A 14,652-nucleotide genomic window follows, 5' to 3' on the forward strand; every position below is an offset into this window, starting at 1 on the left:
AACCTGGGACTCTGGTGCTGTGAGGCAGTAATGCTAACCACTGAGCCACAGTACCACCCTTTTAGGGACATTTGGACCAGTTATGGGAAATGTGGGACTATTACAAATTGGATGGGCTACCCCTGAACTAGACTGGAACTAATGACCTTGGGGGAGTTTTTTGCTACTGCTGTTGTGGAGTGTTTAATCAATTGTGCCATGGACATGGCAAGCAGAAGAGAATACTGGTCGACAGTGAGGTGGAATCTAGAGACTATAAGGAACATGATTATGAAGTTAGCATCACCAAGGTGAAGAGTAGGCAGAAAGCAGATGAACGCAAAGTAACTGGTGGTCTGAAGTTTATATAGTTTAATGCAAGGATATAGAGGGTGAGGCAGACGAACTTAGGGCTTAGATTGGTTCTTGGGTGTATGGGGTTATTGCGATCACAGATACTTAGGTGATGGAAGGGCACGATTGGCAACTAAATGTTCCAGGATATAGAAGCTTCAGAGAGGACAGGGAGGGAAGTAAAAGGTGGGGGGAGTTGCATTGTTGGTCAGGGATGACATCACAGCTGTGCTAAAGGCGGACACGATGGAGGGCTTAATCAGTGAGGCATTATGGGTGGAGCTGAGAAATAAGAATGATGCAGTTACATTGTTAACAGAATGCCACATGACTCCCAACAGTGAGCTTGAGGTAGAAAGACAATGTTGAACAGAGGCAACAGGTGGGTGGCAATGGGAGATTTTAATTTTCACAACGCTGACTGGGATAGGCATAGTGTCAGAAGTCTGGACGGGGCAGAATTTGAAAGCAGCATCCACGAAAGTTTTCTAGAGCAACATGTCAATAGTCCAATTAGGGAAGGGGCCACATTGGACCAGGTGTTGGGGAATGAGCCAGGCCAGGTAGTTGAAATTGCAGTGCCGCATTTATTTGGTAATAGCGACCACAATTCTGTAAGTTTAAGGATACTCGTAGACAAATATGACAGTGGTCCTAATTGAACAGTATTAAACTGGGCGATGGCCAATTGTATCAAAATGCAGCAGGAGCTGGGAAATGTGGTTTGAGGACAGCCATTTGAAAGGAAGTCCACATTTCATATGTGGGAGGCTTTCAAAATAGTTTGAGGATAGTGCAGCTCAGGAATGTCTCTTTGAAAGCAAGGGGTAAGAAAGGCAAGATTCTTGAACGGTGAATGACTGGAGAAATTGTGCGACGAGCCAAGACGAAAAGGGAAGCGTACATAAGGTCCAAGCAGCTAAGAATAGAACAGACTTTGGCGAAATATCGGGAGAGTCAGACTAATCTTAAACGAGGAAAAAGCGGGCTTACACGGGTCATGAAAATAGCTTTAGCAAGCAGAATTTAGGAGAATCCTAAGTTATGTTATTATTATGTAAGAAGCAGGAGCATAACTAGAGAAAAGCTTGCTGCACTAAAGGATAAGAAAGGTATGTTGTGTCTCGATTCTGAGAAAATGTGTGCGATTCTCAATGATTACTTTGCATCAATGTTCGCTGAGGAGTGGGGTACGATGAATGCTGGGATTAGAGATAGAAGTTTGTTTACTCTGGTTCACGTTGACGTAAGGACCGAGGATGTGTTGGATAGGCTAAAGGATAACAAGTTGGACAAATCACCAGGTCCGGATGGGATCTATCCCAGGTTGCTGAGGGAGGTGAGTGAGTAAATATCTGGGGCTCCGACAGGTATCTTTGTGGCATCGTTAAACATCGGTGAAGTGCGTAAGGACTGGAGAGTTGATAATTCTGTCCCTATACATGAAAGATAGTAGAGATATTCCAGGTAACTACAGGTCAGTATGCCTGACGTCAGTGGTGGGAAATTTGCGGGAGATATTACTGAGGGATAGAAACTATTTATATTTGGAAGAGAATAGGCTTCTCTCTGATCGGCAACGTTGCCTTGTGCAGGGGAGATCGTGCCTTACCAATTTAGTAGAGTTCTTGGAGGTAGTGACCAAGTTGATAGATGTAGGAAGGGCTGCACATAGACTTTAGTAAGACGTTTGATAAGGTTCCAATAGTAAACTAATGGAGAAAGCGAGGTCAAATGATCTGCTGTGTAGTCTAGCTAGATGGATAATGAACTGGTAGAGCAACTGGAGACAGAGAGTAGTAGTTGAAAGAAATTTCTCGAAATGGAGAAAGGTTACCAGTCGTGTTCAACAGGGATCAGTGCTGGGGCCACTGTTCTTTGTGTTATACATAAATGATCTGGAAGAAGGTATTCGTGGTCTAATCAGTAAGTTTGCGGATGACACGATTATTGGTGGGGAAGCAGAATACATAGGAGACTGTCAAAGAATGCAGGAGAAAATCGATAGTCTGGAAAGTTGGGAGGAAAAGTGGCAGATGGAGTTCAATCTATGCAAAGGTGAGGAGATGCATTTTGGAAGGTCTAAGTCTAGAATGACCTATACTGTAAACAGAACACCTTTGGGAAAAAGTTCATGAGCGGAGAGATCTGGGAGTTGAGGCCAACTGCACCCTGAAGGTGGCTGCATAAGTGCATAGAGTTGTCAAGAAGGCATATGGCATGCTTTCCTTCATCGGGCGGCCTATTGAGTAGAAGAGCTAGCAGGTCAAGTTAAAATTGTACAAGACTTTGGTTCATTCGCATTTAGAATATTGTGTACAGCTCTGGTCGCCATATTACCAACGGGATGTGGACACATTGGAGATGGTGCAGAGAACGTTTATAAGAATGTTGCCTGGTATGGAAGGTACTAACTAGGAAAAGAGATTGCGTAGGTTAAGAACGTTTTATTTAGAACAAAGAACATTGACGGGGGACCTGAGTGACATCTACAAAACCATAAAGCTTATAGACAGGCTGGACGGAGAAAAGCTTTTTTTAACCAGAGTGAGGGACTCACTAAAGACAGGCCATGCTTTCAAGTTGAGAAGCGGAATGTTTAAGGGGGATACACGCGGAATGTATTGTATACAAAGGGTGGTAAATGCTTGTTATGCATTGCCAGCCGAAGTAGTAGATGCAGGCACGGTAGATTCATTTAAGGTGCGGCTGAACAGATGCATGACTAGGTGTGGAGCAGAGGGATACAGATCCTTACGAATTGGGCAGCATGTTGCGACAGTGGAATTGGATCAGCACAGGTTTGGAGGGCAGAACGATCTGTTCTTGGGCTATAAGTTGTCTTTGCTCTTCTTATTCTTTGTCATCCTGGATCTACAACTGACATTGGATGACACGTCGCTGGAATACCGTGTGCAGTTCAAGGCGCAATATTACAAGAAGGATGCACCACTGTACTGAAGGATTTGCACAGGAGATTAACCAAGATGTAGTTTAGGATGAAAAGTTACAACAATGAAGAGAGGTTGGATAATCACCGGTTGTTTGCTTCGGAACAGAAAAGGTTGAGGGAGAGGTAATTCAAACGCACAAGATTACGAGGGGTTTGAATGAGATGAACAGACAGCACCTTTTGATTTTAGTCGAAGGCCAAAAAATGAAGCACAGTTTTAAACTGAAAGGTTTGCTGTTTGGAGAGGATTTTAGGATTTAATTCCATCCAGAGTGTTAGGATCTAGGTTGCATTTTCAGAGAGAATAGATGTAGTGGGAATCCTCAGAACTGTTAAAAAGTATGTGGTGAGCATTTTAACTATCATAGCATTCACAGCGACGGGTCTGGTGTGGGAAAGTAGGACGAATGGAGATCATGCTGAATTTCAGATGGTAAAGATTCTCTGATCCTGTGATTGAATTGTTGTAGAAAGCCATTCAGCATCTTTGCAACAGGAATTACTGTTTCCATAGAGTATGTTAACAAACGTTCTGAATGAAATGTGATAGCTTCTAAAAATATGCCAATGAAAAATTTCCAGAAGTTAAGTGTACCTTCCTTACTTTCTGAAACCACAAAATGGAATATTAAGATTCGGGAAATGTGAATGTGATAAGGCCACAACTTTAGTTCTACCTTCATAGTAGAAAACAAAGCAAATAAAAATAAAACTTTCCAACAATAGGAGAAAATCTGTTTCTGCTGAGAAAAAGGATGTAGAATGAAATTTGTACATAAACAGAAATTATTGGACTGATGTATTTGGCAGAGATGGAATCATCATGAATTGGGAATCATATTTGAGAAATTGACTGACAATTAAATTCTGGAGAAGCAACAGATTCAATGTCATTGATTTGCAGAAAGATTTTTGATAAAGTCCCAAGCCTAGTTTGCAAAACAAAAGCTCATGATATTGCGGATAATTTCTGAACATTGCTTTAGTCTGCGGTAGTGAACAGGAATAAACAGGTTTGGTCTGGAGTGAAAGGCTGGAGAATATTTTCTTGAATCCCAACTAATCATAATGTACATCAACAGTTTGGTTGAGGCAGCCAAATGCCGCATTTCTAAAGATGCAAACAGATTGTGAATGGGTGAAGAAGATGTAAAAATGCCCCAAGATGATGCAATCAAATGCATTGAACGTGGCAGATGACTGAATGCGGATCGTTGTGATATTGTGCACGCTGTTGGGAAAAAAATGAACGGCAGACTATCCTTATAAAATGGATTGTTTGTAAGATGTTGATGTATAAATGGATTTTTTTGTTCCTTTCTTCTAAGTGGCCCTCCAAGATCCATGCTCGACCATAGCAGTTGAAGGCAGAAGTCAATATTAAGAGCGGTATTGTCATGTGATTAGTGCACATAAATCCACTAAATGGTTAGCTGTAACCTTGAAAAAGATCTATATCTCATCGGACACCAGTCACTGAAATCAATAGGAGTTACAAGCAGTTTGGAAGATTAATGATGTGTTAACCTTCATTTCAAGGAGATTTGAGTACAGGATTAAGGATACCTTACTGCAGCTGTACAAAGCCTTAGTACCTCATCTCGAACACTGTGCAGTATTGTTCGCAGTTTCTGTCTCGTGACATAATAAATGACAACGTCGACTTTTAGGCAATGCATGGAAGGATGAAGAGACTGATCTCTCAGATGACAAGTTTGTTGTGGGAGCAGAGTTTGTGTCGGCTGCTACGGTATTCCATGGGGTTTAGGAACATGCATGGAGAGCTCAGTGAAATATATGAACTTCTGACAGGGTGAGACAAATTAGAAGGAGGGATGATAATTTCCCTGGCTGGGACGTCTAACGCAAGAGGTCACAATATTAGGTACAGGCCGACCAACCTGCATTGAAATGACAATAAGTTACTGCACTCAGAGACTGGGAACCTGGGAATTTCTCTTCCGCGTAGGGCTGTGGGTGACAAGGCACTGTATAAAAATAAGAATGGTTAACCACCAAAGGGAGAGAAGAGGAAGGTGGCGTGGAGATAAAGTATCAGTCATCATTACAATTGAATGTGGGAGGAAAATTTATGGACGGAAGGGACAATTGCAGTTCAAAACTTTATATGTTGTCAATGATTAATCACATTTAGGGAAATGTACACTGTGGGGAGAAAGAGCACTGAAGCATTGTTCGGAGCATTTGCAACAAGTTAATAAACAGATAGGTGCAAACGGGTACATATAAATAGGATTACGGAGACACGGCTGCAGGGTGACTAAAATGGATGAGTGAATGTCCCAGGGTATTCAATATATTGGAATGAAAAAAAATGTAATGGTGTACTGTTGTTGGTTAATGAGGAAATTAAAACAATAGTGAGAAAGGATAATAGATCTTGACGACGTGGAGTCTATCTTTTTATTCGTTTGTGGGACTTGAGGGACGTTGGTTGACCAAAATTGGTAGCCATCCTCATTTGCGCTTGAGAAGCTGTTGGTGAGCTGCCTTCTTCAATCGCTACAGTCCACTTGCTCTGGATTGACACACAATGCCGTTCAGGAGGGAATTCTAGGATTTTTTTTACCAATGACTGTAAAGCAACGGCGGTATACTTCCAAGGCAGATTGATGAGTGGCTTGGAGGGAGCATGCAGATTGTCGTGCTCACACGTATCTGCAGCCCTTGTTTTTCTCTGGTGATGTGATCGTGGATTTCGAAAGCGTTGTCTAAGAACCTTTGGCGAATTTCTGCAGTGTATCTTGTAAATAGTAAACACTGCTGCAGCTGAGTACCGATGGTGTTGGATGGATGGAATGTTTGTGCATGTGGTGTTAATGAAGCGGGTTGCATTGTCCTGGATGGTGTCAAGCTTGTTGAGTGTTGTTGGAGATGCGTCCATCCAGGCAATTGCGGAGTATTCCATCAAACGCTTGGCTTGTGCCTTGATGATGGATAGACTTTGGGCTTTCTCGAGCTGAGTTACTCGCCTTAATATCCCTAATTTGTGACCTGCTCTTGTAGCCAATGTGTTTATTTCATGAATACAATTGAAATCCTTGTTAATGGTAACCACTAAGATGTTGTTAGTGCGGGATTCAGTGATGACAATACTGGAATGTCACGGGGCGGTGGTTGGAGTGCCTCTTATTGGTGATGGTCATTGCCTAGCATTTGTGTGACACGAATGTTTGCTGCCGTTAGTCGGCCCAAGCCTGGATATTGTCCAGATCTTGTAGGGAGAAATTGACGTCTGCCAATGCTGGAGATCAGAGTTGACTGTGTGATGCTGGAAAAGATGCTGTGTGATGAAGGTCATTCCGGATGAAGGGTTTATAACCAAAACGTTGATTCGCTTGCTCCTCTGATGCTGCCTAATCTTCTGTGCTTTTCCAGCATCACACTCTCACATATTGCTGCATTTGAGCACGGATTGCATCAGTATCTGAGGAGTCGTGAATGGTGCTGCACAGTGTGCAATCATTGGCGAACGTCATGTTTTTGTCTTTATGACAGACGGAAGGCCGTTGATGAATCGGCTGGAGTCTCTTGCAAAGTTGGCCTGGAACTGAGATGGCTGTCTATCCCCAACCACAACCATCTTCCTTTGTGCCAAATATGACTAGAACCACTGGCTTCTGCAGGGTGCTCAATTTTAATAAAGGAAACTGAAACTATGAGGCTCAGTTCGCCTTGATTGTTTGGGGAGAGTTACTTAAAGAGGTGACAGTTGACAGACAATGTCAAATATTCTAGGAACCCATAGGGGAGCGATAAAAACTGTTTGCATCTCTTTCGCACAAAAGCAAAATCTGCAAGAGTGATATTCCATCGAATACAGAGGAAATTAGGAGAGCACCTGATCTAAGGAAGAAACATACAGATTGGCCAAGGAAAATAATCGATATGAGGATTGGGAGCACTTCAGAATGTAGCAAAGGAGAACCAATGGAGTGATTAAGAGAAAAATACATTAATTTGCAGGGAACATAACAGGTGACACTAAGAGATTCTTTTGGAACGTGATAAGAAAGAGATTGGTGAAGGCAAATATAGGTCCTCTATAGAGAGTCATAGGTGAATATATAATACGGGACAAAGAAATAGCTGAGCAAATAAATACATACTTTGGTTCTGTCTTGACAAAAGAGGACACAAATCAGATATCAAAAATTTTGGAAAATGCAAGATCTAGTGAGAGGGAAGAAGTAATATCAGAGTACTTAAGGAAGTGATTCAAGAATTACTGAATGCATAGGTGAATATGTTCCATTTTTTATAGTTTATGAACAAGACCCTGCAAATTGATGGGAGCTAGTGTCACTCCGATATTCAAAAAATGGAAAGCGACAGAAGCCACAGGTTAATAGACCAGTAAGCCTCTCATCAGTAATGGGGAAAATTCTCCAATCCATCATTAATGTCTTTACAGGCGAGCAGTTGGAAAGCAGTGGCAGGGTTGGTGTGGATTTATGCAGGGGAAATCACACTTGACAAATCTGCCAGAATTCTATGAAGCTGGAACTAGTCGAATTGATAAGATGAATCTAGTCAATGTGGTAGATATGTATATTCAGAGACCTGTACAACAGATTAACTATCATGGCATTGGGAAAGTATATTGGAATGGAGAGTAATCGAATTAGCAGAGGTGAAAAATGTGTAGGAAAAAAATGATTGTTTTTCATATTGAAAGGCAATAATTCGTGGAATGCAACAGTGATTGTTGCTGGAATCCTAGTTCTTCACAATGTATGTTGATAATTTGGATGAACGAAAAAAAGTAACATCTCAAAGTTTACAGATGATATCAAGTTGGGTGGGAAGATGAACTGTGAGGAGGATAAGGAGATCCTTCAGCATGATCTAACCGGTTTGTTTGAGTGAGCAAGTCAATGTCAGGTGCAGTATAATTTGAAATAACTGCGAGATTTTTCACTGTGGAAGCAGAAACAAGAAAGCAGATTCCTACCTGAATGACTGTAAATTGGGAGAGGGGAGCTTGCAGCAGGAGCTGGGTGGCCTTGTTCATCAGTTGCTGAAGGTATACATGCAGGGGCAGCAGGCGGTAAAGATGGCGAATAGTATATTGGCCTTTATTGTGAGAGGGTTCGAGTGCAGGATCAAATGAATGGACAGTTTCAGTTATACCAGGCCTTGCTGAAGCCATATGTAGATTACTGATTGCAGTTCATGTCTCTTTCTCGAAGGAAGGATGCTCTTTCTCTGGAAGGAAAGAGTTGACGGCTTTACTAGGCTGATTCCGGCGGTAGCAGGACTGGTGTGTCAGGAGAAATTGATTCAGTTAGGATTGCTTTCGCTGGAGTACAGACTAAGGGTGAAACTCATTGAGACCTATAAAGTTCGAACAGAAGTAGAGAGAATAGATGCAGAGAGTATGTTCCCGATGTTGGGTGCGTCCAGAACCAGGGCTCACAGTCTGAGTATTCTGGGTTGACCACCTGGGGCAGACATGAGGAAGTCTCTGCGGGGTCCACAAGATTGTGTTTCCTATCCCCTTTTCCGAAACCGAGGCTGGTGCTGGTTTTTCTGTTTGGTTTCATCCTTTAAGACTTCGGAGCAGTTTTGTGCAATTGAATCTCTTGGTTGGCCGTTTCAGAGACCATTGAAGAACATAGAACATAGAGCAATACAGCGGTGAACAGGCGCTTCGGCCCTCTATGTTGTGCCGATCTGTGAACGAACACCATCACCCTTCACTATCCCAGTATCATCCAAGTTCTTATCCAAGGATTGTTTAAATCGTATAAGGTGGTTGAGTTAACTACATTAGCAGGCAGGACATTCCACGCCCTTACAACTCTCTGAGTAAAGAACCTGCTTCTGACATCTGTCTTAAATCTATCACCCTTCAATTTATAGCCATGCCCCCTCGTATAAGATGACGTCATCATCCTAGAAAAAAGACTTTCACTGTCTACCCTATCTTTTCCTCTGATCATCTTGTATGCCTCCATTAAATCCCCTCTTAACGGACTTTCCAATGAGAACAGACCCAGGTCTCTCAGTCCTTCCTCAAAAGTCCTTCCCTCCTAACCAGGCAATATCATGGTAAATCTCATCTGCAGCTTTTCCAATGCTTCCGCATCCGTTCTGGAATGGGGCGACCAGAAATGTACACCGTATTCCAAATGTGTCCGAACTATAGTTGTATCATGACATTACGTTTCCGGAACTCAATCACTCTACCACTAAAACCTAACACACTTTATGCCTTCTATCCCACAATATCAAACTTTCAGGGTGGCAACTTTCAGGGATTTATATACATGGACTCCAAGATCTCTTTGCACATTCACAATACGAAAAATCTTTCCATTGACCCAACATGCTACCTTCCTGTTATTCTTCCCAAAGTGTATCACCTCACATTTATCTGCATTGAACTCCATTTGCCACCTCTCAGCCCAATTCTGTAGTTTATCTAAGTCCACGTGCATCCTGCAGCATTCTTCCACACTGTCCACTCCTCTAATAGCTTTAGTGTCATGCGCAAACTTACTAAGCCATCCACCGACGCCTACGTCCAAGTCATTTAGTAAAATGACCAACAACAGTGGTCCCAAAACAGACCCTTGTAGCACACCACTAGTAACCGAACTTCAGGCTGAATATTTTCCATCAACCAACACGCGCTATCTCTTTTAGAAAGATAATTTCTAGTCCAAACTATGAAATCACACACCAACCCATGCCTCTCCTACGACTCCAACAGCCTTTCACGTGGAATCGGATCAAAGCTTTACTGAAGCCAATGAACACTACGTCAACTGTCCTACCCTCGTCCACATGTATGGTCACCTTCTCAATAAACTCAAAGAGGTTTGTGAGACATAACCTGTCCTTGACGAAACCATGTTGACTATCTACAATCAAATTGTTGTTTGCTCGATGATATAAATTCTATCTCTGATAATCCTTTCCAAATCGTTTCCTATGACAGACGTAAGGCTCACTGGTCTATAATTATCTGGGTCATTTTTACTGTACTTCGTGAACAAGTGCACAACATTTGCAATCCTACAGTCTTGTGGTACTAAACCTGTAGACAATAACGACGCAAATATCAAATCCAAATACCCCAATACCTCCACTCTAGGTTCCCAAATAAACTGCGGATAAATCCCAGGGTATTTTTCTACATGCACACATTCTAGAATTGATAGCACCTCTTCTTTACTCACCTCGATTATTTCTAGTCTAACATCTCGTATCTCATTCTTTTCCTCTCCAATATTTTCCCTTTCCTGAGTGAAAACAGACGGGAAATATTCGTTTAGCATCTATCCTATCTCCGCAGGATCCGCCAAAAATTTCCTACTTCTGTCTTTGGCTAGTCCTATTCCTACCCTAGTCATCCTTTTATTTTTACATACCTGTGGAAGGTTTTAAGGTTCTCCCTCTCTCACATGTCTGGAGTCACTTTTAGGCCAGACCAGGAAGGCGCGGGAGATTCCCTTCCTGAAAGTATACTGGGGAAGGAAATTGCAGTTTACAATCGACATTTGCTTCAGCATCACTGTTACTCTCACCAGGATTTAGATCTCAGTATTATATATTTTTTTTCGTTTTAACTTTTACCGGCTGCCAGAGTGTTAGCCTGATCTGGACTCGTATTCCAGTGACATTTCCACACGGGGGCCGATCGGAAACCACACTGAACAGGTTATTTCGGTGCTGTTTGAAAGCTCTCTAAAAGAAGAACTCCTACCAAATTGCTATCATGATGGGACTGAGGGTGTAGCAATCGGTCAGATTGTACTTTTCTCCTGTTAGCGGAGAAATAATAATTGCACAACATGAACTGTCTTTCAGTCCTCCAACACCTCACCTGTGTTTGTTAATGATGCAAGTAAAAACTGAAAAACTGTAGATGTTGTCATTCAGAAACATATACACAATTTGCTGGAAATGCTCAGCAGGTCTGGAAGCATCGATGCAGAGAAATCAATAGTTAATGTTTAGGTCCAGTGATCTTTCCTCATACTGAGGAATGGTGCACATATCTCAGCAAGACACCGCCCCACCCCATTTCTTCCATAGCTCCCAACAATGACCTGTGATGCACTTCAAGAGGTTCTGTGTATTTATTTATGGTTATGCATTTTAAAACCTCCAGTAATGCCCCTTCTGCAATTTGATCTCGTTCCAAAACATCAATGCATTGATTAATTTCCCCGGGTTCTCCACAGTAAATATTGATGTGATACATTCATGTGGGATCTTATCAATTCCTCAGGAAAAGGCTGTGAGGCAGCGGAGTAGGGTCAGTTCGAGACCTTGTGAGGAGTGTGAACTCAGCATAGCCAGGCACTTATGGGCTGGCTTGTTAAACTGGTAACTTTGTTTCTGTGTGTTTTCTACTTTTATCGGAAAGATTGTAATGTGTACACTTTAACTTTGTTTTCTTTATTTTGTTTTTTTTTTGGATTGGTGCCAACATTTTGTGTCAGAGAGGGTTGGGTTTAGATTTGTACCTGCGATTATGTCTTATGTTGGAAATTGTAAACTTTTCGATATCCTCATGTGAGTACATGGACAATAAACCATGGGCGACACGGTGGCACAGTGGTTAGCACTGCTGCCTCACAGCGCCAGAGACCCGGGTTCAATTCCCGACTCAGGCGACTGACTGTGTGGAGTTTGCACGTTCTCCCCGTGTCTGCGTGGGTTTCCTCCGGGTGCTCCGGTTTCCTCCCACAGTCCAAAGATGTGCAGGTTAGGTGAATTGGCCATGCTAAATTGCCCTTAGTGTTAGGTAATAAGGGGTAAATGTAGGGGTATGGGTGGGTTGCGCTTCGGCGGGTCGGTGTGGACTTGTTGGGCCGAAGGGCCTGTTTCCACACTGTAAGTAATCTAAAACCTAATAAATCTAATTTACCCACTGTCGTTCCACACATACATGGCTGCTTGATTTTAAAGAGGTGTTATTCTATTCCTAGTTTTTTATTTGCCGTTCATATGCTTCAAATTTCCTTAACTCTATTTGACAAATCTATCTCATAATGCCTATTTACCCCTTCTGATATCCCTGGTAAATGTTCCCCCACACCTCATTTGCTTGAGGGATTCCCTTGATCCCAGCTCGCTATACATGACATACACCTCCTTCTTTTTCCTTGACCACAGCATCAAAATCCCCTGCAATGTCCTGTTCCTTACTCCTGCCAGCATTGCCATCCACGTTATCAAAAACTGCTTACCCTGAACTATTTTCGCTTTTTAACGATTCCCACTTTCCAGATCACACTTTATTTGCAAAGAACATGCCTCAATTCAGCCTGATACTATCAAAATTGACGTTGCCCCAGTTCATAGCGTTAACCTGTGGGCCAGGTTATTTTTCCCAGAACAATTTTCAAATTAACGGAATAAAGGTTACTCGTTGCAAAGTGCTCCAGATCTAACAGCTCAACCATTTGCCCTGCCTTATTTCCCAAGAGAAAATATAATTGAATATAAATTAGATCAAGCATGATCTTATTGAATGGCAAGTCGGGCTCGAGGGGCCAAGTGTCTGAATATATATTTGTGTTTGTGTTGTGTGTTTTTGTGTGTCTATCAACTTTTGCCTGACTCTTTGCGTGCGTAATTTAGTATATTAATGCGTGTACCTCTGAATTTGCATCTGCAACTATTGATATTTGCATTTGTTGTTTTGTAATTGAATTCATTTAAATGGCGATGAAAATGTCCCTCACTGTCTCACTCTCTGTCTGTCTGTGTCGACCTCTTGTCTTTAAAGGGATGTAACACCTCTCTCAGGTGGCTGCCCCACGCCACTTCAGATGCAGCAAGTTTGTTTGGATAACGCGTCAAATACAGTGATTTGCTCACATTTGAATTGAATTCTCTTTATCGTTACGTGCACGCTAATGAGTGCAGTGAAACGTTTGCAATGTCCTCACATTTGCCGCCACCTTAGGTACAAGAGACAGATTACTAAGTATTTGGAACAAAATTGAAGAAATTAAAAGTTATGAAGAAGTATGATAAGAAAAGAATGGATCCAATTTTCAGTCTTTTCATACCAATCTGTACCAGCACTGAGGGTCCTGACACCAGGGCAATGCTGCAGACCGCACTGGGCATAGTTTCCACAACACACTTGGCTGACAAAAGTTATGAAGAAGTATGATAAGAAAAGAATGGATCCAATTTTCAGTCTTTTCATACCAATCTGTGCCAGCACTGAGGGTCCTGACGACACCAGGGCAATGCTGCAGACCGCACTGGGCATAGTTTCCACAACACACTTGGCTGACTCTTCAGACTGCACCTTTCCAAGTCTCCAGACCACACCAGTCTTCAAATCCCGAGGACTCACCTCCAATGTCCCCCGAACACACTGGAGCAATTTTACAGACAGCACTACGCCCATTCTCCACACCACACCGACCCAGTCTCCAGATTGTAGAGGGCCCAGTATCTCGAACGGACCTGGCCTAGTCTCCAGACGGCACTGTACTCAGTCTCCAGGCGTGATCTTGCCGTGTTTCCCGACTACACCAGTCCCAGACACTAGACTGTAATGAACCCAATCTCCAGTCTGCACCGAGCCCAGTCTCCACATTGCAGTGGGCCCATTATCCAGACCGCACTGGGCCCAGTCTCGAGAGTGCTTTAGGCCCATTCTGTAGACCGCGTCAGGCCCAGTCGCCACACCACACCAGATTTCAAAACACGACGACTCACCTCCCGTGTGATTCGCTAGGCTCTGTCTCACGATCACACTGAGGCCAATCACCAGACTGCAATGGGCCCAGTCTCCAGATCGCACCGGACCCAGATTCCAGAGCACACTGGGCATATTCTCCCGAACACACCAGGCCCAGAATTCAGTCGGCACTGGGCCTAGTCTGCAGGCCACTCTGGGTCCAGTCTCCAGACTACTGTTGGCCCAGTCTACAAAACCCGAGGACTCAACATCCGCACCAAATTTGATCTGACAATCTCCATCTACATTCTCGCTGAGTAACCTTTTTTGTGAAAAATAAAAGTTTGGATAAATAACCTCCAGAAAATTGAAATGAAAGAGAAACAGATGGAGAGCAGATGGAGCAGAACTGGTCTGGCTGGCACATTCCGATTCCGGCTCTGCTGCCATCTATAGGACATTTCATGTTTGTTTCCTGCTTCAAAGAATGATTTTGGAGACTCAGAGTAGTTTTGCACGATTCCTTGCAAGGCTGTCCCTGAGATATCTACAGAAGAAGATGAAAATGCCCATTGCACTCTTATACTGCTCCTTCATTTGATCAGAACTATACAATCCATTCTCTATATCATTTGAAAAACTACATCAAAAACGCTACAAGTTACAGAAAGTGGAATAAAATTCA

At 42.7% G+C, this 14,652-nt stretch overlaps 1 protein-coding gene across 1 annotated transcript in view; it reads right to left on the reverse strand.

Annotated features, from left to right (window-relative positions):
* timm17a (translocase of inner mitochondrial membrane 17 homolog A (yeast)) overlaps window positions 1–14,652 on the reverse strand; it is a 43,422-nt gene that overhangs the window by 15,565 nt on the left and 13,205 nt on the right. Inside the window, exon 4 of the mRNA XM_043716243.1 lies at window positions 14,006–14,215. Within this exon, the coding sequence (XP_043572178.1) occupies window positions 14,006–14,215 (210 nt within the window). The remainder of the gene's footprint in view (window positions 1–14,005; window positions 14,216–14,652) is intronic.

This window comes from Chiloscyllium plagiosum, chromosome 26 (assembly GCF_004010195.1).
Source record: "Chiloscyllium plagiosum isolate BGI_BamShark_2017 chromosome 26, ASM401019v2, whole genome shotgun sequence".
Taxonomy (NCBI): domain Eukaryota; kingdom Metazoa; phylum Chordata; class Chondrichthyes; order Orectolobiformes; family Hemiscylliidae; genus Chiloscyllium; species Chiloscyllium plagiosum.